This window comes from Astyanax mexicanus, chromosome 1 (genome assembly GCF_023375975.1).
Source record: "Astyanax mexicanus isolate ESR-SI-001 chromosome 1, AstMex3_surface, whole genome shotgun sequence".
Taxonomy (NCBI): domain Eukaryota; kingdom Metazoa; phylum Chordata; class Actinopteri; order Characiformes; family Acestrorhamphidae; genus Astyanax; species Astyanax mexicanus.
Genome location: NC_064408.1, coordinates 32,749,363 through 32,773,455, shown reverse-complemented (window position 1 = coordinate 32,773,455; position 24,093 = coordinate 32,749,363). Strand labels below are relative to the sequence as shown.

General features: G+C 37.9%; 1 protein-coding gene across 7 annotated transcripts in view; it reads left to right on the top strand.

Annotated features, from left to right (window-relative positions):
* The window catches only part of LOC107197941 (uncharacterized), a 56,333-nt gene that overhangs the window by 26,666 nt on the left and 5,574 nt on the right, over positions 1-24,093 (top strand). The window contains exons 1-9 of one of the 7 annotated variants that reach the window (XM_049476460.1): positions 8,742-8,806; positions 11,057-11,327; positions 12,493-13,197; positions 14,519-15,181; positions 16,577-17,245; positions 20,350-21,006; positions 23,471-23,523; positions 23,647-23,711; positions 23,822-24,039. In XM_049476460.1, the coding sequence (XP_049332417.1) occupies positions 11,264-11,327; positions 12,493-13,197; positions 14,519-15,181; positions 16,577-17,245; positions 20,350-21,006; positions 23,471-23,523; positions 23,647-23,711; positions 23,822-24,039 (3,094 nt within the window). In that variant the 5' untranslated portion in view covers positions 8,742-8,806; positions 11,057-11,263. Of the gene's footprint in view, positions 1-8,741; positions 8,807-11,056; positions 11,328-12,492; positions 13,198-14,518; positions 15,182-16,576; positions 17,246-20,349; positions 21,007-23,470; positions 23,524-23,646; positions 23,712-23,821; positions 24,040-24,093 lie in introns of those variants that run through there. The other 6 variants (XM_049476455.1, XM_049476462.1, XM_049476456.1 and 3 more) reach the window with 6 other exon arrangements.

Genomic DNA, 24,093 nt, shown 5'->3' with positions numbered 1-24,093 from the left:
CCAACCCTGTCAATGTAGTTTGGGTGAGCCTTCTCGTTAGCCGTCTGTCGATCCTAGTCATAACCATTGGGTCTGTCCAGGTGAGTCTCTCATCCTCCCCCCCTCTCGGGAGACTCTGGGGGTATTGATCTGTTTGGTTCTCTGTAGCTTGCTTTGGTGCCCTCTTGCGAGTACTGTACATAAGGTTGCTAGCCTCATGCACCCATGCCAGGCTTTCCTGGAGGTCAGCTGTCTCTCCAGCGTCACCGACCTTCCTCGGTTGCCATCCAGTCTTTCCTGGATGTCACTGGTTGCCCAGAGTTTACTTGCTTAATACATCAACCGATGCTAATTATACAGTCGCTCTTTAGAACAACTGTGGCTTTCAGCCTGAAGCTGGTGTCGTCAGACGGTGCCCAACCTTCTTTGGATGTTTCGACCCTTAACCACTACACCCTCCAGTTGGCGGGTCAGCAGTGGTGGCCAGGTCACTGCCCACCAGCTCCAGGCTTCCAGCCCCCCTCCTCCCTTTTAAACCAAAGCCAACAAGAGGCTCTTTCTGCTGCCTCCCCAATCCTGCGTATAGCTATTTTACGTTCCTTGCCTGATATGCCAAGTGAAGTGAGCAGTGACCATACAGACTGTGTATTTATATACACACACACAATGCAAAACTTAAGTCTTAATGTTTTGGCTCCTACACTCTTGTCTTAAGGTCCTGCATGTATCAGACCTTGCTATGTGATGTCAGCACAGCATGATACTGCTTTTATGGATTTTTCTGTGCATAGTTTTGAGAATAAAGCTTAACAGTGTTGGTCTGTCTCTTTCATCTGTAGATGTCATGCTTTGTAAATTAATCTGTGGATATAGTTTTTTTATTTTTCAGAAAAATTGATTCTCCACAGTGTTTGGCCCTTTTGGGTAAAATCATTTCTCTTTTACTTCCAATTGTCATCAACCCAAGTTGCGTGTTGAATTGGGAATTGATGTTTTGAGATTCTGTGATTTATATTAAGTGGAGTTATGATATACTTTTATTTAGGTTGATTGATCCACGGCCCTTACTCCTCCCCCTTGCCCTTTATAAATCCTCACTTCCTCTCTACCTGTGTGTCAAACAACTTTGCATGTTGTGTTGTCTCGTGTCCCTCACCTGATAGATCTTGATTTGGCTGCCTCCGATGACAAGCTCTTCTCTTTTGCCTCTGGCTCCTTTTCTGCTGTCTCACCCGGCTGCCCTCCCAGGTTGCACTCCTTTGTTTGATGCCCTGGCCGGGGAGGCTGCATGGCTTCACCGGCTTCTCTGTCTCCCCTGCAGCGCTCCTTGCACCCCTGACATGGTTCCTCCCCGCCTGCGAACAAATGCTGCCTTTTTTCTCATTTCCTTGCTCCTAGCCCTGGCTGGCAGACCTTTAAATGTTTTCACCTCATCCATTCCCTAGCCTACCTCTCTGCCATCAATTAATTAATCTGATACTGGGATCTCCTCACCCCATTTCTTAACACCATCAAAAACCCAATCCCCCTATCACATCTCACATCCTGTATTACAGCATTTACACACTCCGCTCTGGCTATGTCTCTCCCTTTATTTCCGTGAATATATGTTTCTTCTGGCTTTCTTTGGTTTCCTCTCACCTCAAACCCTCTTTTCATCACTAAACCTGGGTCATGTCACTGGCTGATAGTTCCACCAATTCACTTTTCCGCTTACTCCTTCAAAGCTGCCCAGAACTCTAGCCCAAAATCTCTGAGTTTGCCCCTACCCCTTTTTCCGTTCATCTATGGGTGTGGGAAATACTAGCAAAGTAACTATAATATAATATGTAAATTTATTATTATCTCTAACCTGTGTTCTGCAGTGACCTCAGTGCTGAGGATTGGGCTGCAAGGAACTCCTGTAGAGCAGTTCATTGAAAGTAAAGGGAAGGACCTCCAGTGGCTGGTAGAGAAATGTGGGAACAGGTATCATGTTCTCAACAATATGAACAGGAGTGATACAACCACAGAGCTGCTGGAGAAGATAGAGGAGATGGTGGCAGCAAACAGCGGACACTGTTTTGAAATGGGAAGAAAGATTGTTCAGGAGGATGAAGAAACAAGTAGGGAAGACGCAGAAAAATCACACAATCGTAAGTAATTTCAAGAATAATATGAATTATTTCCTGTCACAGGTAGAATACACATAGTGTATATGCCCATCAGTTTTGTTTGCAGAATTTACCAAAGAGAGGAGGTCAAGAAACCAGTTTTACAAGAATCTGCAACAGAATAAATCAGATCATACTCTCTATGTATTAAAACTATACTGTGTAATTAGTTTAGTTATTTGTAAGGTGCATTTGCAAACTTCCAAAAAATCTAGGACGCTGTGTAAATAAATGTAAATAAAAACAGAATGCAACCAATAGCAAATTTTACAGACTTTATTCACAATAGAGCATAGAACACATATCAGATGTTAACAGTAATTTTGATGTTGTAATTTAAAAATAACTAAGTATATACCCTGAGATATTATAGTAAAATAGGAGTTATATACAGTGGCTGGCAAAAGTATTCATACCATTTGCACTTTTCCATACTTTGTCACATTACAACCACAAACATGAATATAATTCTTTAAAATTTAATGTAAAAGACCAACACAAATTAAAAACGGAAAAGTGTGGTGTGCAAAAGTATTTAGCCCCCTGGGTCAATACTTTGTGGAAACACCTTGTGTTCTCGATTGGGTCTAGGTCTGCACTTTGACTGCACCATTCTAACGCATGAATATGTTTTGTTTTTAAATGTAGTTTAATTGTAGTTTAATTGTACCCTGGCTTTATGTTTAGGGTCGTTGTCCTGCTGGAAGGTGATCCTCCACCACAGTCTCAAGTCTTTTGCAGACTCCAACAGGTTTTCTTCCAAGATTGCCCTGTATTAATCTCCATCCATCTTTCCATCAACTCTGACCAGCTTCCCTGTAGCACTGCCACCACCATGTTTGACAGTGGGGGTGGTGTGTTCAGAGTGATGTGCAGTGTTAATTCTCTACCACACATTGCGTTTTGCATTTTGGCCAAAAAGTTCAATTTTGTATAAAAGTTCACAATTGTGTACCACTTTGTGTTGGTCTTTCACAATAAATCAGTATGAATACTTTTGCAAGCCACTGCAGAGTTTATATAGAGTTTATTCTTGCCAGATTGAAATATATACAACACTACACATTTATTTGTTGTTCTCGCTTCCAAAAATACAAGAAATAATATTGTTGTGATTTATCTGATTATTATCATTAATCATGATAGTAAGGGTTGTATAGGATCTTAGTTATAAAATGTGTTGTTTCTCTTTCATACAGAAAAGACACTTCTTGGACACTGTGAAGAAAATGTGAGTGTATTTGTAGTGATTCAATAATGTAAATGGCTGCTCGTTTTATATTTAATAGAATCTTTGTATGATATTTTAACTTCACAAAGGTTTTTCCAGAAAACTGAAACAAACACTAATGTTTTTTTTTACAGCTGTGGACAGATGCTGAAGGATTTGTTCCTAAAATGAGAGAGCACAAGACAAATAACTATCACAGGTATCACGTCTTCATATTATGGAAGTCCCAGAGAAAAGCATAGTGAAAAGTTTCAGACAGTTTCAGTAATGTAAACGTTCTTGTCTTGCCGTATTCCCTGCTCTGCAGGTTTCAGTGCCCTCATGCTGGTCGGTTTCAGTGTAGATTGACCAACCTTGGTTTTAAAATGGATGGAAAAGGGGAGGTGCTGTACAGAATAGACTCATGGGATACCAATCTGTTAGATGGATTAGGCCAGATGAAGCCTGCAGGACCGCTGTATGACATTGACTGCTTTGAAGGGTCAGTCAATTACCTGTACCTCCCACACTGTGAGATACTTACTGGTAAGTTGTTGTTTTTTTTTTTTTTTTTTTTTAGTCACGATAAAAAATATGTAGGATAAAAATACAAGTGCCCTTTAAGAAATGGTCACATGTTGAGGTTGTAACAGAAGTCAATGATGATCCAGAATGTTATGATATTAATAATGCATTCCAAATAGCTTCATATATCCAAGACTGAAGTAAAATAAATGATACAGAAAAGATATAAACATTCTCTAGTAGATATATTATGGGAAATAAGAACAGTGTACATTTTTCTTTTGAAAAAAGGTGCTAAAAAGTAGTACCCAGATGTGATAATTAGGGGTTGGCGATATGGCACGATTATTACATACGATACGATATGGCACACCCATAGTCACATGGGCTCAAAAAGTCCTAAATGCTACTCAAATAATACACTATCAAGTCTTGTTAGTTTTTATTGTTTTAATATTTTTTATTTATTATTCTTTTGAATCTACATATTTTATGTTCCCAAAGAAAGTCAGGCTGAGCTGGCTGTAGCACATTTCACTGATGGAAATCTGGAGATCATTGAACCACTGGAAGTGACAAACACACATGTAATCATTGCTATTGAAGACCTTTCAATCTTTGGCCTGATCTTCAAGATATTTTCTGCTGGACCCATTGATGCTCAAGTGCTGTTCTTCTACAAACCAGTAGCTGGCGTACAAAACCTGAGGGAAATGCACATTCATTTGTTGCCTGGGAATGTGCCTCTGACAGAGGTAATCTAACTGGGTAATAATATGTTAGCTTTAAGACCTGGGCTCATGATGCTCTCTCATGCAAAAAGTGACACATTGTTGGCTTGTGAGTTTTTTGCCATTAATTATCTGAAGCCTTTTTGGAGCATATCAAGAAGAAATATCTTTAGTTGTTCTTTATATAAATTATTCATTTATTTATGTTTCCTTTTGAAGGTGAAGAATCAAAATTTGGACTTCACAAACATTAAAACAAGTTCGAATTGTGAGCTAAAACCTGGTCGGAAATACAGCCCATCATGTGACTCTTATAAACCCCAGCCAAAGGTACATCACAGCCTGCACCTTAACAACAGTTGGGTTATCATTAACATCAATACCATACACTTTTGCATGCTGAATGCAATTTTAAGCTGTTGTTTTGTTTTTGTAGGTTGTGACATTTAAACGCAACCATGGTCCAAATTATTACCCTTCATTTGTTGTGTTCGTTGAGTCTGAGAGTATTACAGTGAGCCTTTTGGATGAAAGTGGTATACAAGTGTGGGAACCCCATCAGCTCTTTCTTACAGGTATTAAATAAACTGACATATTTTTTAGTGTGTAATATCCTCCTGAAACCCACATCAAATATTTTAGTATAATTATGTATAATTATTAAATATGTATTGTGGTTGAAAGAGTATATAAAAGTACAGTATATAAAATGCAAATGCATGTAAAAAGTTTCTGACATTTCTTTGATTTCCTATTTGCAGACAATATAAACACAACATATGTTAATGTTTTGTTCACTTAAATGTATTTTATTTTTTTAGTATACATTAATTTCTGCATTTGAGACAACAGTAAAAAATGTTGTACTTTGTAATGTTGCCATTCCTTCTTAAAAGATTTTTGTTCATCAGAATACCAAGTGATAAAATGTTCAGGTGTTCTCAAGGGAGCATATTTTGTTTTAAGACGTATTTTATCGGCATTAATGCTGCATTACATACCATGACAAACCCTGTATTTTTTGTTATATTAGGTTGCAGTACTGACACAGACCTGCTCAACGTGAATACAGGTAAAATATTATAAATATTATTTACACAAACCCCCTGTAGTTTACTAAACTTAATCCCCTGTACTTACCATCACCCAAGAGAACAGCACACAACTCTCTTCTGCCCTAAATGAAAAAAAGACATAGGGTTAGCCTCAGTATTGATCTAAACATCCCCAATACCAGGTTGCCCAGTGCTGGTATCTGGGAGTTCATATTTCTTTAGATGAGATATATAGAGATAGATATTCTACCACACAACCACCACTGCTGAAGCCTGCAATAAACTATGCTGAACTTGTGCAGATTATAAAAGTAAGAATAGAACTACTACTATAAAGTAACTAGTGACAGTGGTGTTCTAACGAGCCATGAATGGCAACGGGGGGTTTGGTGTCCAAGTTTGGTCAAGTTGCATGGCAACCAAGACTATTATTTTTGGCCTAAATCAACTGAAGGCCTACTGTAGTCAAGTAGTGGTCATCACAGTAACATTAGTTACAGAATGAATGTGTCTCAATAGCATTTGTTTTATCGTTAATGTTTTAGTTCTGTATATTTGTGGATCAAGGGAAAATTTAGGATTATGTGTATTATGTGGTATCTAATAGAATTTACGAGAGACACAAAGAGCGAGTGAGTGTGTGTTGATAGCGTTATATGTTTTGTAATCAATTTTTATTTCTTTTATTATTTTAGTTTCAGATGCTGAATTTGTAAACAAATATAGGCGCATTCTCATTCAGAAAGTTTCCTCTGTGATGGAAATTGCTGACTGCCTGAAAAGTAAACAGATGATCACTGATGAAATGTACAGCAACATACAAGCTGCAAAAACATCTCAGGAACAAATGAGGCTCTTGTACAGAGCTCTGGACTCTGGAGGAGCAGCTGTGAAAGTGGAATTCTATAATATCCTCAGAGAAAAGCAGCCTTTCTTAGTAGATGAACTTAAGGCTGGACACAGCAAGGCCTAATGGACCTTTATCGGAGCAACCTTGTCTGTTTTGAGAGATTATTTACTGTAGATAGAGCTGTTGCACATGGCATGTGAATTTGTTTTTTCTTTAATGTATTTATTAGTTGATTTATCAACAATGTATATGTATGTATCTATGTGTAGCTAAAAAATATTTGAATTTGGATTCGTCTACACAACAAGACCCAAGAAAAGGATTTCTGAACATCACTGGATCATCTGAATTATGAGATTGTTTAAGAGTCATAATGAGAAAAATGCTAGCTTTAGACTAATTTTACAGCGGAGTGAACTGACCTCCCAGCACAGCTGTATCGGCAGGGGATTCTTTTTGGCGCAACACCAGCGAACTCCGACCTTAACTATACAGCGTATTAAACACAGCTGAGCCAACTAATGAACTAACTAACTAACTGCCCTTACTGAGCAGAGCTGAGAGTGTTACAGCATAAAATTACTTAAACAGGTCAGTGCTACTCGAGAACCAGCTGTAACACGTTTTAACATTTACCGTCTTTATTACGCAGTAAAATAAATTGGTGTTTCTGGATCATTGTCGCCTCAGTGAGGGCAGGTAGTTAGTTGATTAGTTAGTTGTTAGGTGATTATTTGGGTTAGGTGTTGTAATTAATATAAACTAATGACCGTAATTAAATATTAAACCTGCAGGGAAGCCCTGCTGAACTGAGAGCCACTTTCTCTTATTATCTGCCTTAAAGCTCATACACAGACTACACTGCTCAACATCACACTGGACAGCGGTAAGCCATTACTTTCCTTAATGTAGTAAATAATTCCCTCAGTTTTAATAAATTGTTCTGTTAATTTAATAAGTAATCCCCTCAGTTTTAATAAATCGTTCTCTTTATTTAATAAATAATTCCAATAAATCGTTCTGTTAATTTAATAAATATATCCCTCAGGTTTAATTAATTGTTCTGTTAATTGAATAAGTAATCCCCTCCGTTTTATAAATTGTTCTCTTTATTTAATAAATAATTCCAGTAAAGCTTTCTGTTAATTTGTTAAATAATTGAATACATATTTTTATTTCACGTAAGTACAATTGTTTCATTTGTGCAATGTGTTTCATTTCTTTTATTGTTAAGATTGTGTAAATATGAGTGAGAGTTTGTTTAAATGTTTTCTTCTTTTCTTACGAAAACGTATCTAAATTTAACTGGAACATACTTGGGTTGTGGGGGCTGCTGCTAAATGGTTGTCAGAATTATGCACTTACATTGAACTCTAAAATAAAAGCAGCAATTGCAGATCTTATTGTCGTCCTCCTCGCACACACATTAGTTTAAAAAATGAAAAGGACATTTTTCATGTTCTTTCTCATTCTAAGGAATTCGGAGCACTACAGAGCACTAACTGTGGTGTGTCAAGCGACCCTGTAGGGTGCTACAATTAAAAGTGTTGCAATACTGCATACTACATACTAGTGCAGTATGCAGTATAGTAGTATGCCATTCCGAATACAGTCAAAGTCTGATTGAGGTGCTATGGCAAGTTCTTTAACAGAATGTTTATGATCAAAAACGCTACGTTGTTTTTATATTAAAACAATTCTGTAAAGAAGACTTGAACAAAATTCCTTCACACAGATGTGAAAGACGTATTGGCAGTTATCAGTAAAGCTTGATTGTAGCTGGTACCGCAATGGGTGGCACAACCAAGTTATTAGGTTTAGGGGCAAACACTTTTCAAACACAGGGCTAGATTGATTTGAATAGTTTTTACTTTAAAGAAATAAAACTCATTTAAAAAGTATTTTTTTAATATTTACTCAGGTTTGTTTGATAATTAGAAAAATATTAGTATGACAAAAAAGCGAAAACAAAAAAAATCTGTAGGGCAAATACTTTTTTCACGAATGTATTACTCCATTCCTCTCACATTATATATTATTATTGTCTCTGTATATATTAAGCTCTTATTTCATGCTTCAGATAATTTTTTGTTGGAATTTGTTGGATTGGGTAGTTGTCAAATTTCTGCTATTTAAACAGTTTAAGACTAAAATATTTAAACCTGAAACTGAACTTTGGTCAGTCTGATCTCGCCTCCTCTGTTTTTAACTGAAAAGGGGAGGAGCTGTGTGTGTGTTTGTGCGCGCGCGTGTGCGTGCTTGCTTGCTTTCAGTTCCGTTGCGACTACACCCAGGACTAGGAGGTAAGGAAGAACATTTTTTGGTGTGTTTTAATGTAAATGAAAGTTTTCAGAGTGTTTTTATGCTCGTAATGTTGAAAATTGTGGTTTTGGCTCAAGTACAGATCTGCCAGGTCCAGCTAAACTTTTTCACAGATTTACTTAAACCTCACAAAGACCACATCCAGAGACTAAACATAAACATCTCAGAAAAAATAGGAGATACATCTCATCTATTCACTCCAAAGGCTTGTATTTCAATTTTTTTTGCAGTAATTCGAATTGTGTCACAATTTCATGAGGAATGTACCAATAGAAATGCTCCCAAACTGTCGAAAGCTCAGAGGAATTTCCTTCTTATTAACGTTGTTGTTTTTGGAGATACAAGGTGTTTGTCTGACGATTGACGTCATAACAATATGTGTAACTGTCATAAATCTTGTAAATACATTTGATGGACAATAACAAAGTACATGTACTAACCCTTTACAAGTGTTACTGTAGTTGTAGTTTTTTGTGTAATTGTTCTTTACTTAACCCTCCTATTACCTTTGTGTTTAACATCTTTAAATAAATGATTATCATTGTATTACTTAATATTTAATGACCTAATTTAAGTAAATTTAAACTTAAGACCAAATTAGAGTAAACATAAAATTAAGACGGTGATATGTTTCTAGTGCCCTGTGCACATTTTGTACGAATTGGTGGGTCAGTTCGGCTCCAGGCTGTTTTAACTGTGTAAAACATATTTTAAAAAATATCAGCATTTTACAAACATTTGTGTTGGATGATGTGAAAGTCACTGTGGCATGCAATTTTATATAATTATTTTGGGCCCTAAACTAACATAATTATAACTGTAGTAGTGCAACAACCACTGATAGTTTACACAACAAGAAAACATAATTCCCACAAAAGAAATTTGGTTTATACAAAGATATTGATAGTTCACACAACATAATGGATTCATAATTGACTCCTAAACCAGTTCTCCTGGTGCTCTGTGTGCTTTCTCTCTGCTCTCTATCAACTGAAAATTACATCTAAGGTAAGCTTTTCTGTCATTGAGGTGTTCTCACATTTGTTTTAACCAGTGACATAGAGAAAAATGTATCTGAGGAGCATCCTGATTATGATGAGACTTAATATTGACCCCCCTTTTGTCTTCCAACCAGTAGAAAACACACTACCTTCCAAAAGTGAAAAGTTATTATGATCTGTCTCCCCACAACTATAGAGAGGAATTAGTTCCAAATTGAAAAGTAAACACTAATGTGGAAAAATGTAAATGCAATCCACACAATGCATTGCTTTTTCACACTAGCATGTAGAATATGTGTGAAATGAAATGCAAAACCACTATTACATTACATTTCACTGCACTTGATCTCTTTATTAAAACAATACACAAGAATTTACATTTTCAAAACCAAGCGCTAAATTAGTGTCAGAATTTCAAAGTGAAATGTAATCAGTATCCAATCAAAACCCACTATTGAATTGTGAAGGGACTGAGCTTGAGTTATTTTGCAAAGAAGAATGGGCAAAAATTCCAGTCTCTAGATGGGCAAAGCAGGTTGAGACATACCCTAAAAGATTTGCAGCTGCAATTGCAGATAATGGAGGTCCTACAAAGTATTGACTTGGGGGTGCTCAATACAAATGCATTCCATGCTTCCCATTTTTTTATTTGTAAAAAACAAGCTTTTCAGTTCAAAGTAACTTACAGTTACTGACTCCAGCCACCATGTATTGCAAAATGCGGGAGCTCTCTCTTTATTTATTGAGTCATCCTGTTAAAAAAATAATTATTTTTGTGTGTGTCTGAGTTTATTCCTTCTTAGCTCCCTAGCACCGATCCACTTGGGTATTTCCAAGCTGGTTATAATAGCTCATAGCTCCCAGTATACTACCAGTCCAGTAATCTTTGTGCAATTTCTGCAAATATTCTATATACAAGTCAAATGATTTCCCCATCTTTGGGTAGACACACCCTGGTTTGAATCTTAAGCATGATAATGAAACTGTTTGGTGGAGTGTTGCAACCCAGATATATTTTATTCTGAATTTGCAATGGGTAGATGATTAGACATTATTTTGATTTTATCTCACTTAACAGATACTGAATATTGTATACACTGTTACATACAAAGCAAAAAAGATGAGTTAGTTAAACTGGGTTGTTTACGCTGGCTTAAGCTACAGGATAATGGACAGACACACCTAAGTTTCATAAACAGAAGATTCTTAATGTATCTTTATGTTCTTCAGGGCTTCTACTACTGATAAAACATTTGGACATCACTTGTAATGAATATGAGTGAAATGTAACAGAGGGACACCTGAAGCTTGTCACAGAGTCTGCGGAGCCACGCTGTTGAGCTGGAAGATCCTCCAGTGTCTTTATCATGTTCTCAACAATAAGATGTGGTTGCCATTTACAAATGTAAAGGCCGCTTTTACAGGAACTGAACAGCTATGAAAGCTATGGAGTCTCAGATGAAGGTGCAAGAAACAGGAGAGGACTCCAGATCACAAACAAGTAAGATATATCAAACCTTGTGTAGTATAAAATTAGGAGGAAATTATTTAGAATTATAGGCAGCCAGTAACTACATTAACATTTACACTGTAAAAGTAGTTTAAATAATTCATATTACAAACAGGACTGCACAAAAAGACAATTGTAAAGGCAATTGTAGCCTTCTTACATCCATACATCCATACATATTCTGACTTTATAACAGTAAATATCATGTTTAGTCACAAAGAATTTTCCAGCATGTAATAAAATCTGTCTATTTTATTAAAATTAATATTTGTATGTTTTAGATGTAGTAGGCTTACAGTAAGTGTAAAGTTTAGTGGGATTGCATTTGGTGGAAGGGTGGCTGTCGTGATGGTGTGTCCATTAAAACACAGGAGGATGAACAGACTTCAACTGATGCAGTTTATTCTCAGAGTCACAGCATATTTCACAATGAGGCAGAGCAGGTGCATGAATGGACAGTTAATGCATGGCTGAGGAAAGGATGGATGGAGGAAGGAAGATGTAGGGAGACCTAGGGTGAATGGAGAGATTATACAGGATGGTTGTATCTACAGGATGGATACACAGGATGGATGGTTTTATCTACAAATAAACAAAATACAAGGATCAGTAAAACAATACAAATAGTGCAACAAAAGGAACAAACCAAGTGAGCAAACAATAAACCCAATCACAATCAAATTGGACAAGTTAACATAAATGAATTAAGTAATAAATCAGAAAACTTACACAAACACACATCCATTGGAAGCTCAGTCCACAATCCAAAAGAGGTTCAAATCCTCAGACCATGCCAAACAAAGAAATAAAAAAATGGCTGACAGTGCCATTTTAACCTCTAAGCCCCGCCTTATCCTGCTGCAAAGAATTATGGTCTATGTAGTTTACCTGCTCCCAGGGAATTTCCAACAGTAAGCATGAAGCCTAAAGTTTTATAGGGAAGCTGGACACTTAATATAGTATTTGGTGTGTATAAAGTCTGGTGTTGAATTCCTTTTGGTATGTCAATAAAAAGAAAAACTTTTTTAGTAAAATTAACTACTTACTAGGGACATCCATGTGGGAAAGGCTTTGCATAAACAAATAGGTTTTGTTAAAAAAGAGTAAAGGAACGGGCATGATTCTCTAATAATATATTTTCTCCTGTCTTTTATAGATAGTACAGTCTCGCTCTCTGAGCTGAGGATTGTTCTGTTGGGATTCAGATTTGCTGGGAAGAGTTCAGCAGGAAACAAAATACTAGGATGTAAGAGGTTTGAGTTAAAGAGAACAGCTCAGTGTGTAACGAGACAAGGAGAGGTAGCAGGGAGACGCATCACTGTAGTTGAAGCTCCAGGATGGTTTGTCAATCAGACTTTTGAGGGGAGCACTGAGTTTAGCAAACAGGAAATAGTACTCAGTGTAACTAAGTGTCCACCTGGACCCCACTGCCTGCTGTTGGTCATAAATGTGGGCTCAAAATTTAAAGCAAAGCAGAGAAAAGCAGTAGGGAAACATCTAAAACTTTTTCCTGAGAAAGTGTGGAGCCATACTCTAGTGCTGTTCACTCATGGAGACTGGTTGGGAGACACACCCATAGAGCAGCACATTAAGAGTGAAAAGAAAGACCTCCAGTGGCTGGTAGAGAAATGTGGGAACAGGTATCATGTTTTCAACAATATGAACAGGAGTGAAAAGACTCAGGTCACAGAACTGCTGGAGAAGATTGAGAAGATGGTGGCAGCAAACAGTGGAGGCTGTTTTGAAATTGACAGAAGAATTTTACAGGAAGTGGAGGAGAAGAGAAGAACAGAAGTAGAGAGAGCAGAAACAAGGAGGGTGAAGGTGCAAAAACAGAGAGAGGACATCCGAGCAAAAATGGGTAAATATGGCTTTTGTTCTTTTAGTGTATATCAAATGTGTAATTTTGACATAAAGGGGAATGCAAAGGATTGGGGATCCCTGGTCAAAATCTGATATCTAAAAACCATTACGCTAAAAAAAACATTGTTTCAAAAAAGTCCTTTATCGGTAAGTTGTCAGAAAAACTAATCAAACCTCACAATACAGCATCAGACATTTTCAAAGAAACATCAAACACAAAAAAGAAAAGCAAACATACCATTATATGTAAAAGGAAACGAAAGATGAAAAAAAAGCCTCTACATATGCATTCATGTTAGAAATGCAATGCCAGTAACCGTTTTATGTCATGTTGTTTTTTATATTGTTAATTAATTTGTTGGAATGATTTATAATTTCCAAGCATTTTAATAATATTGATCAATGATCCCTTTAGTTGGATATACACTCATCAACAGAGCTAAAATCTAACCGGGGGAAAAAAAGTAATGGATAGTCATGCTAGACTGCCAAGAAGTGATTTAAAATGGCAACATGTCAGCTTCATTAATGAGTCCCACCTTGGAGGTTGGAGACAACCAGTAAATTTGTGTGGAGGCTCTGTGGGCAGTGTCAAGATCAATGTATTATTGTCATGCTTAACACATCGAGGTGGCATGGTTTGATGGCATCGGGTGTAATTTTGTGTGATGCCAAATCACCTTTGGCCTACTTTACAGGTATTTTGACAGCTTATCATTAAGTTAATAAGGTCCTGCAACCAGTGACTCTACCTTTTCTTAACGCACACTCTGGTGCCTTTTTCCAACAGAACAATGCTTACGCACATACTACTGCCATCTTTTGAGTTAGCTTCAAGTCACAGAAACAATGCTATTGCCAGCCACATCACTGTCTGTGCCTGATTGAAAATATGTAGAAAAATGTTGGACGTGCTATCAATCAACACCCTATCCATACTAAAAGAAATCTGCAGGACATCAGTAGAAATCCATGCTGAGATGTCTGGCATGCTGTGTTTCATTGTGCTTTGCACACCATTTTTTAACGTGTAGCTCAATAAATATGACCAAGAGTTGCCCATATCAGACAGATTTTATATAATTTTTTGTTCCTGGTAACCTCATCTTCTTCCTGAATAGCATTGCAATCTAACACTCACTATTTGGTGCAGCTATTTTACGGTGCAAGAATTTCTTTGACGATGAGGGTATTTAGAAATGCAGACAAAGTATGAGCATTCATGTTTTATATATTTTGTATGCAATGTATGTTCTAAATATATGTAATAACTTTGATAATTAATGATATTTTGTGGTAAATAAGTTTTCATCTTTCAGGTGGCAAGCCCTATCTCTCAGAGCTAAGGATGGTGCTGCTGGGGTGCAGAAATGCTTGGAAGAGTACAGAAGGAAACATCATCCTGGGCAGAAAAGAAATAAAGAGAACAGCTCAGTGTGTAAAGAGAGGAGAAGTAGCAGGGAGACGCATCACTGTGGTCGAAGCTCCAGGGTGGTTCAGGAATACCTGTGTAACAGATAGTGTGTCGCTGTGTCCACCGGGACCCCACTGTCTGCTGTTGGTTATAAATCTGGACACCAAATTCGAAACACATCAGAGAAAACCGTTAGAGGAACATCTAAAACTTTTTCCTGAGAAAGTGTGGAGCCATACTATAGTGCTGTTCACTCATGGAGACTGGTTGGGAGACACACCCATAGAGCAGTACATAGAGAGTGAAGGGGAGGACCTCCAGTGGCTGGTAGAGAAATGTGGGAACAGATATCATGTTCTCAACAATATGAACAGGAGTGATACGACTCAGGTCACAGAGCTACTGGAGAAGTTAGAGGAGATGGTGGCAGCAAACAGTGGAGGCTATTTTGAAATTGACAGAAGAATTTCACAGGAAGTGGAAGAGAAGAGAAGAACAGAAGTACAGAGAGCAGAAACAAGTAGGATGAAGGTGCAAAAACGAAGAGAGAACATCCGAGCAAAAAAGGGTAAACATGGATTTGGTTCTTTTAGTGTATATCAAATTTGTAATTTTGACATACGGTGGAATGCTTTGGGGATTCCCATCTGGAAACTATTACACTAAATAAAACATCCTTTTCAATATTTTAGAAAAGAAAGATATATGAGCTTTAAGATTTTTGAGTGTTTTTACAGGCTCTTAGATGTTAAACCTGATGTCCGTGAGTTTTGGGATTTAGGGTCCTCTCTGGTGAGAATGTGTAATTGCACCAAGCATGTGGAAGAATCATTTTAAACTGGGTGGGTGTGATGCGGTCTCCTTTCAGAGCGGATGAATTAGATTCCAGGTTATGTTTAGCCAGAGAGAGATAGAGTGTGCTCAGTCAGAAACTTCAACTACACTGTTTTTACTGTGAGTGAATGAGCTACTGAGCTCTGAGTTTCCCCTTCTGAAGTCTCCATTGCTCCACCAGCCACTCATGTTCAGTAAAACTGAGCCGGATCCTCTTTTAGAGGCAGCACATGTGATGTGGGTACGTAAAGACATGTGACGTGGCCAGAAGAACTTCTCTGAAAAGCGACACCCCAGTTTTTATAATGAATATATTATGTTTAGCAGGGATGGTTGTTCTAGTGCATGCATACCTCACAATACAGCATCAGACTTTTTTTTAAAGAAACATCTAAACAAGCCTGATGCATCATATGGACTGCTGTTGTTAAAATAGATTTTTGTCCACAGTGACCAAATATGTGTTTATAGAAAAAGGGTGCAGAAACCTTTACCTGTGAAGCACGAGGGTGGATTGATCATGCTGTGGGCTTGAGGTCCACTGGCACAGAAAACATTTCAGTAGTAAACAGAAAAAACAAATACAGTTAAATACCATTAGGCTCTGCAAGCAAACAACATATGTAAATGGAAGCTAAAGATGAAAAGAGAGAAGCCTCTACAGAATGATTATGATCTTAAATACGTCTTAAAAACATAAAGGACTACCAAGCGGCAAAGACTTAGATTTTTCACATGGCCCTTACATTTAAAAGTTTGTGCACTTAAAGAGTCTGAGGCCTTCATTGCGAACATTATTAGAAACAGCAAAATTTATAAGCCAATAGCACTAAAAAGTCTAAGCTTTATAAATATTCTGTAGTCCTAAAATCTTGTGCAACCAATCAGCAGTCATGGGCTTCTCTAATCAGCCTCAGACACCTGTAAAAATGTGCATACCAAATAACTGCAGACAACGCAAGAGGAATCTAAGAAGACAGCATTGTCAGGCAGACATTTATACAGTTCCCAGTGTAATTAAGAAATGGCACTTAACAGAAATGGTGGCAGCCATGTTGATGTTGTTTTTCCAGACCAACGTCAAGATGCTCACCGTATTCTTATGTGGTGATACTCTTTTCTCTTTCAGGTGTTAAACACCATCCCTCATACCTTAGGTTGGTGCTGCTGGGGGATACTGAGTCTGGAAAGGAATTAGTTGGAAACATCATCATGGGTAGAAGGTTGTTAAAGTCAAAGCAAACTGATCACAGTTTAATGACACATGGAAGAGTAGCAGGGAGACACATCACTGTGGTCGAAGCTCCAGGATGGAGGAATCTTAGTGTAGAGAAGAGCACTGAGTTGGTTAAAGAGCAGATAATGCTCAGTGTGACTCTGTGTCCTCCAGGACCTCACTGTCTGCTGTTGGTCATACGCTTGGACAGACCATTTCAGGCAAAGCAGAGAAATGCACTGGAGGGACATCTAAAGCTTTTCCCTGAGACCGTGTGGAATCACACTATGGTGCTGTTCTCTTTTGGGGAGTATCTGGAAGACACACCTATAGAGCAGCATGTTAAGATGGAAGAGAAGAACCTCCAGTGGCTGGTAGAGAAATGTAGGAAAAGGTATCATGTTCTCAAGAATATGAACAAGGATAAAGACACTCAGGTCAGAGAACTGCTGGAGAAGATAGAGAAGATGGTGGCAGCAAACAGTGGAGGCTGTTTAAAAATCGACAAATGGATTTTACAGAAAGTGGAAGAGAACAGAAGAGCAAGAGAGCAACAGCTAAAGGACATGCAAGCAAAACAAGGTAAACACACTGCTGCTTTCATTTTTAGTGCATACTAAATGTAGAATTATGATGCAAAGATTTGGACACATCTTGTCTAAATGTCTTACTGTGAGTAGTTAAAGGACCACTATGTAACTAATTTTCAGTGGTAAATGATAAAATGATCAGGATGTATCATCAGATATTAAGGAAACATGTTGAGTGAAAGTACTGGCAGCTCTTGTCAGCAGGGCTTCAGCAGTACGTTCCTATTTTAAGTTTTCACTCCGTCCCGGAGTTTTGTGTCAGGTTTATTCTCTGTCTCCTCCTGCTGCTCCACCCCCGAGGTTGCCAGCAAGTAACACTAACTGCAGCAAAGGAGCTTAGCTAGCAGAGCTGGTTCAGTTTTAAACCTCAGTTGCTACACAGCTTAAAAAGCCTCAGCATGTCTCAAAATGCTCAGTGACCAAAGCAGGAATATAACAAGAGTGAATATTGGCAGTGAGTTTGAACGGTGGAGAGTTAGAGCTCAAATACCAGGTAAGATAACTGGCTAGCTAATTCAGTCAGGTTCTTTATCACCACCGTTGTGCTTACTAGGAACGAGCTGTCTCTCATGCGGGGCTCACTCGCCGAGCGCGGGGCTCACTCGCCGAGCGCGGGGGTCACTCGCCGAGCGCGGGGCTCACTCGCCGAGCGCGGGGCTCACTCGCCGAGCGCGGGGCATAGCCTCGCCGAGCGCGGGGCTCACTCGCCGAGCGCGGGGCATAGCCTCGCCGAGCGCGGGGCTCACTTGCCGAGCGCGGGGCATAGCCTCGCCGAGCGCGGGGCTCACTTGCCGAGCGCGGGGCATAGCCTCGCCGAGCGCGGGGCTCACTCGCCGAGCGGTGGGCATAGCCTCGCCGAGCGCAGGGCAATTTTACTGATATAGTTTTATATTGTAAAAAATGATAAAATGATTGATGCAATCAACAAAAGTGATAGATCTTCAGTTCCAAAACCCCAAAATGTTTAAATCCTACTCTCCAAGAATACACATATGAATGTATTCCCTTTTTGGAGCACATTCCTACATTCACACTTTGCCTTGAATGCTAAAAATTCCTAATGTGCAGGCTTCCATTAATTACCGTAATAAATACAGGGCCTCATGGGAATTCTGGGAATGGTTCACTTAAATTTGATTAAATGGCCACTCAGAATGATGCCAGTCAAATCAGATTCATCCATTCAGTATGTTCCAGTGCTGATTTCTACAACTTTAGTCACCGGAACAAATCTGAATTGCAGCTTAATTTAATTACCAACATGTTTGTAATCACATGGATTTGATGACCAATAATGAAAGACAACACACAGACACATTTATCTTTAAAATAAACCTATTTTTATAGCCTATTTTATTTTTTATTCTACAACCCCAAAGCAGAAATGGTTGGGGCAGTAAAATGCTAATTAAAATAGAACACAATTTTTTTTCCTATTTTTTTATTTGACTGCGGACAGTATGAACCCAAGATGTCTATTGTCTACTCAACTTCACTCAATTTCATGTATTAACATACATCCATTCCTGAATTTTAGGACTGTAACACATTCCACAAAAGTTAAAATCTGGACAATTAAGAACTAGTAATGAGGTAAAAAAACTAAATAATGATTTGATGATGTCAACAGATGATTCTAATCATGATTTACTACAAAATCAAATCAAATTTATTTGTAGAGCGCTTTTTACAACTGGTGTTGGCACAAAGCAGCTTTACAGAAACATGAAAAATACCGAAAACAGAACCCCCAGTGAGCGCGGAGGAAAAACTCCCTCAGAGCTGAAAGAGGAGGAAGAAACCTTGGGAGGACCAAGACTCACATTTAAGGGGGGACCATCCTACCACTGGTCAAACGGCTTTTAAATTATTATTATTATTTTTTTTATCTAAAAAAGGCGGAGCCTTTGATATGCAAATATAGGCAGTAGATATTTAATTTGTATGCATAAAAAATAGTGTTCTGCAGATACAGAATAAAAGGGATCTGCATAATTCTCCATCTGCAGTACAATATATATATATATATATATATATTTTTTTTATTATCGTTCATTATAGTTCAAACAACCTCATGGGCCAGATATTTCACGCTTGCAGGGGCCGCCTATTGCCGACCTATGCTCTAAGATGTATTTGCAGGAAGAATGGAAAAAATAACACCTGAAACACTTCATCGTATCATCTGTGCCAAAGTGTCTTTTAAGAGTTGCACAGAAGAATGACATTAGAAAAGAGTAAATATTTTACCATTCAAACTTTTTTTTTGGAATGTGTTATAAACCTGACATGCAGAAATCGGTATATATTAAAACACTACATAAAGTTGGTCAGACAAATATCTTGGAAAATCTTGGGTTTATACTGTAATCAAACAAAGGTCAAAATAAAAATAAGAAAGAAAACACTTTTTTTATTATATATATTTTTCAGAGACATACAGACCATGTTTTTTTCTCATTACATTCTGGATCCCAAGCTCATCCATGTATTTTGCCCGGGATCATGCTGCAGGGTTGGGAACATCAGGTCCCCCTGGGGCTATAAGATAGTCAGCCTTTGGCCACTGGGGTGAAGCTTAAAATGGCAACCAGGCCCAATGCACAACAGCAATAAAAAGCCCAGGTCTACAAAAAGATTAGTAAATCAGAAGTTATTGGATCTTTGTCTCACATTGACCTAAGAGAAATGTTTGGTAGCTTGTCTTAAGGTTCTCCCAAGTATCAGACACTGCCAAGTGATGTCAGCACAGCGTCAACTGTATTTTTACTGCTTCTATAGATTTATGTGCATAGTGTTTGGGAATACATCTTTCTACAATGTTGGTGTGCCACTTTCATCTGTTGATTAATTTGTTGATATATATATATTATTATTTTTTTTCATAAAAATTGGTTCCCCTCAATGTTTGACCCTTTTTGGGTGAAGGGATTTCTCTTTTTTTCTGGGGATGTACCTCCCCACCCCACCCTACCCCACCTTTCTTATTCCCATTTGCGAAAGTCATCAACCCTAGTTGTGTATCCAGTTGAGTACTGAAAATGTTCTGAAGTTCTGTATATTTAATGTTTAATCATTTTAATCTGTGTTCTGCAGTGAGAATTCTTAAGAATCGTCTCTCAGAGCTGAGGATTGTGCTGCTGGGTTACAGATATGCTGGGAAGAGTTCAGCAGGAAACACCATCCTGGGCAGAGAGAGATTTGAGATAAAGAGAACTGCTCAGTGTGTGAAGAGACAGGGAGAAGTAGCAGGGAGACACATTACTGTGGTTGAAGCTCCAGGATGGCTGATGGAAACTCCTGAAACAAAGAGCTTACTAAAAGAGGAGATTGTTCTCAGTGTGTCTCTGTGTTCTCCTGGACCTCATGCTCTACTGCTGCTCATACGTTTAGACACTGTGTTTGAAGACAGTGTGAGAAGAGCTATAGAGAGACATTTAATGTTTCTTACTAAGCAAGTGTGGAGACACACTATAGTGCTGTTCACTTGTGGAGACCGGCTGCAAGGAACTCCTGTAGAGCAGTTCATTGAAAGTAAAGGGAAGGACCTCCAGTGGCTGGTAGAGAAATGTGGGAACAGGTATCAAGTTCTCAACAATATGAACAGGAGTGATACGACTCAGGTCACAGAGCTGCTGGAGAAGATAGAGGAGATGGTGGCAGCAAACAGTGGACACTGTTTTGAAATAGGGGAAAAGATTGTTCAGGAGGATGAAGAAACAAGTAGGGAAGATGCAGAAAAATCACACAATCGTAAGTAATTTCAAGAATAATATGAATTATTTCCTGTCACAGGTAGAATACACATAGTGTATATGCCCATCAGTTTTGTTTGCAGTCCTTGAATTTACCAAAGAGAGGAGGTCAACAAACCAGTTTTACAATAATCTGCAACAGAATAAATCAGATCATACTCTCTATACACTAAAACTGTACTCTGTGATTATTTCAGTTATTTGTGGGGAAAGAACTGTTGAGTACTTGCAATTGCAATTCCAAAAAAACAAAACAAAACAAAAACAATAGGGCGCTGTGTAAATAAATGTAAATAAAACTTAATGCAAATTTTAGTGACTTACAGTGGTAAGTTTTAACCCCTTCATGATTTCTTTTTTTTTTTTTACATTTGTCACTCACGTTTCAGATCATCAAATAAATGTAAATATTAGTCAAAGACAACACAAGTAAATGGACTTTTTAAATAAAGGTTTTTATCATTAAGGAAGAAAAAAAAATCTTGGCTCTGTGTAAAAATGTGTTGTGGTTTATCACACCTGAGTTGAATTTCCCTAGCCACACCCCGGCCTGATCACTGCTGCACCTGTTCTCAATCATGAAATCACTTAAATAGAACCTACCTGACAGAAGCAAAGTAGACCGAAAGATACTCAAAAGCTAGACATCATACCAACAAATGAGAAAGAAAGTAATTGAGATTTATCAGTCTGTAAAAGGCTATAATTCCATTTTCAAAATTTTGGGACTGCAAACCACAGCGAAAACCATTATCCACAAGCGCAGAACAGTTGGTGAACGGAGTGCATAGCGAAAATGTATCCAAGATGTCACAAAGACCCCACAACAACATCCAAAGAACTGCAAGGCCTCACTTGCCTCAGGTAAGTTCAGTGTTCATGACTCTGTCAGAAGAAAGAGAAATGGCAGAGTGCCAAGGGAGACACACTCATCTTTTCCACTGCTGAGCAAAAAGAACATTAAAGCTTGCCTCAATTTTGTCTGAAAACGTCTTGATGATCCCCAAGACCTTTGGGAAAACATTCTGTGGGCCGATGAGTCAGAAGTTAAACTTGTTGAAAGGTTTGTGTCCCATTACATCTGTGTATCACTGGATTTCAGAAAAAGAACATTATACCAACAGTAAAACATGGTGGTGGTAGTGTGATGGTCTGGAGCTGTTTTGCTGCTATAAGACGAGGAAGTCTTGCTGTGATAAATGGAACCATGAATTCCAGTGTATATCAAAAAGTCCCTAAGGAGAATGTCCGACCATCTGTTTGTGACCTCAAACGTAGTCAAAGTTCTGACCTGTATCCTATTAAGATGCTGTGGCATGACCTTAAAAGGGCCGTTCATGCTTGAAAACACTCAAATGTGGCTGAATTACAACAATTCTGTAAAGAAGAGTGGAGCCAAAATTCCTCCACAGCGCTGTGAAAGACTCATTGCAAGTTACCGCAAACACTTGATTGCAGTTGTTGCTGACCCAATCGGTTATTAGGTTTAGGGCAAACACTTTTTCACATAGGGCCATGCAGGTTTGGATTTTGTTCTCCCTTATTAATAAAAACCTTCTTTTAAAAATTGCATTTTATGTTTACTTGTGTTGCCTTTGACAAATATATATTTTTTGATGATCTGAAACATTTAAGAGTAAACAAACATGAATAAAGTATAAGAAATCATGAAGGGGTAAACACACCACTGTATACTTTATTCACAACAGAACATAGAACACATATCTGATGTTAAAGGTGAGACATTTTTTTCATTTTAATTAAGACACTTATTTAGAACATTTAAGCAGCAATGTCAGTCTGTAACAGTTGGGCCAGGGCAATATCTACCATAGTGTAGCATTCTCTTTTCTTTAACAACAGTGGGAAATGAGGAGACCAACTACTGGAGTTTTGGGAGAGGAATATTGTCAGATTGTTGTGTGATATCTAACACTTTCTCTGACACTTCTCAGCAGATTAAAAGATTCTAATTTTAAATTCATTAAGTATATACACCAAGATATTATAGTAAAATGTAAATAATTTAATCTAGCCACTACACTACACATTTATTTGTTGTTTCTCTCTCCCAAAAAATCTAAGCACCAATATTGTTGTGATTAATCTGATTAAAAATGTCATCAGTTGATACCACTAATATAAACTGGCCAGTCTCAGTAACTGGCTGAATGTACAGAAGGAGTAAGCTGAATCCATGACTACTGTTTTTGAGATTTTTTTCCCTTTTATAATTTAAATTTTAAATTACATCATTTGCCTACATCAATTGCCTATGTCATTGTTTTTTAAAGAATAATATGAGTTAAATGTAAAAAGATAGCTTTAAATAAACATATTTGAATATAAATACTGTCCTATCATGTTGCCCTAATATATAATCATGTTAGTATCCGTAATAGTAACTGTTAGTTATATAGTGTCTTATGAAGTTAAAAATGTGTTGTTTCTCTTTTATACAGAAAAGACACTTCCTGGACACTGTGTGAGTTTTTGGATGGAAGATGAAGACAATGTGAGTGTATTTGTGGTAATTTAATAATGTAAATGGCTGCTCTATTATATATTTAATGTATGATATTTTATTCTCACAGAAAGATATCGTACAAACACTAATGTTTTGTAATGAACTTAACAGCTGTGTGCAGATGCTGAAGGATTTGTTCCTGAAATGATAGAGCACAAGACAAATAACTATCACAGGTATCACATATTTTCATATTATGGAAGTCCCAGAGAAAAGCATAGTGGAAAGTTTTGGACAGTTTCAGTACTTTAAACGTTCTTGTCTTGCTGTATTCTCTGCTCTGCAGGTTTCAGTGCCCTCATGCTGGTCGGTTTCAGTGCAGATTGACCAACCTTGTGTTTGAGATGGAAGGAAAAGGGGAGGTGCTGTACAGAATAGACTCATGGGATACCAATGTGTTGGATGGATTAGGCCAGATGAAGCCTGCAGGACCGCTGTATGACATTGACTGCTTTGAAGGGTCAATCAATTACCTGTACTTTCCACACTGTGAGATACTTACTGGTAAGTTTCAATTCCACATAGTCTATCTATGTATTGTTTAAATGTATTATTTAT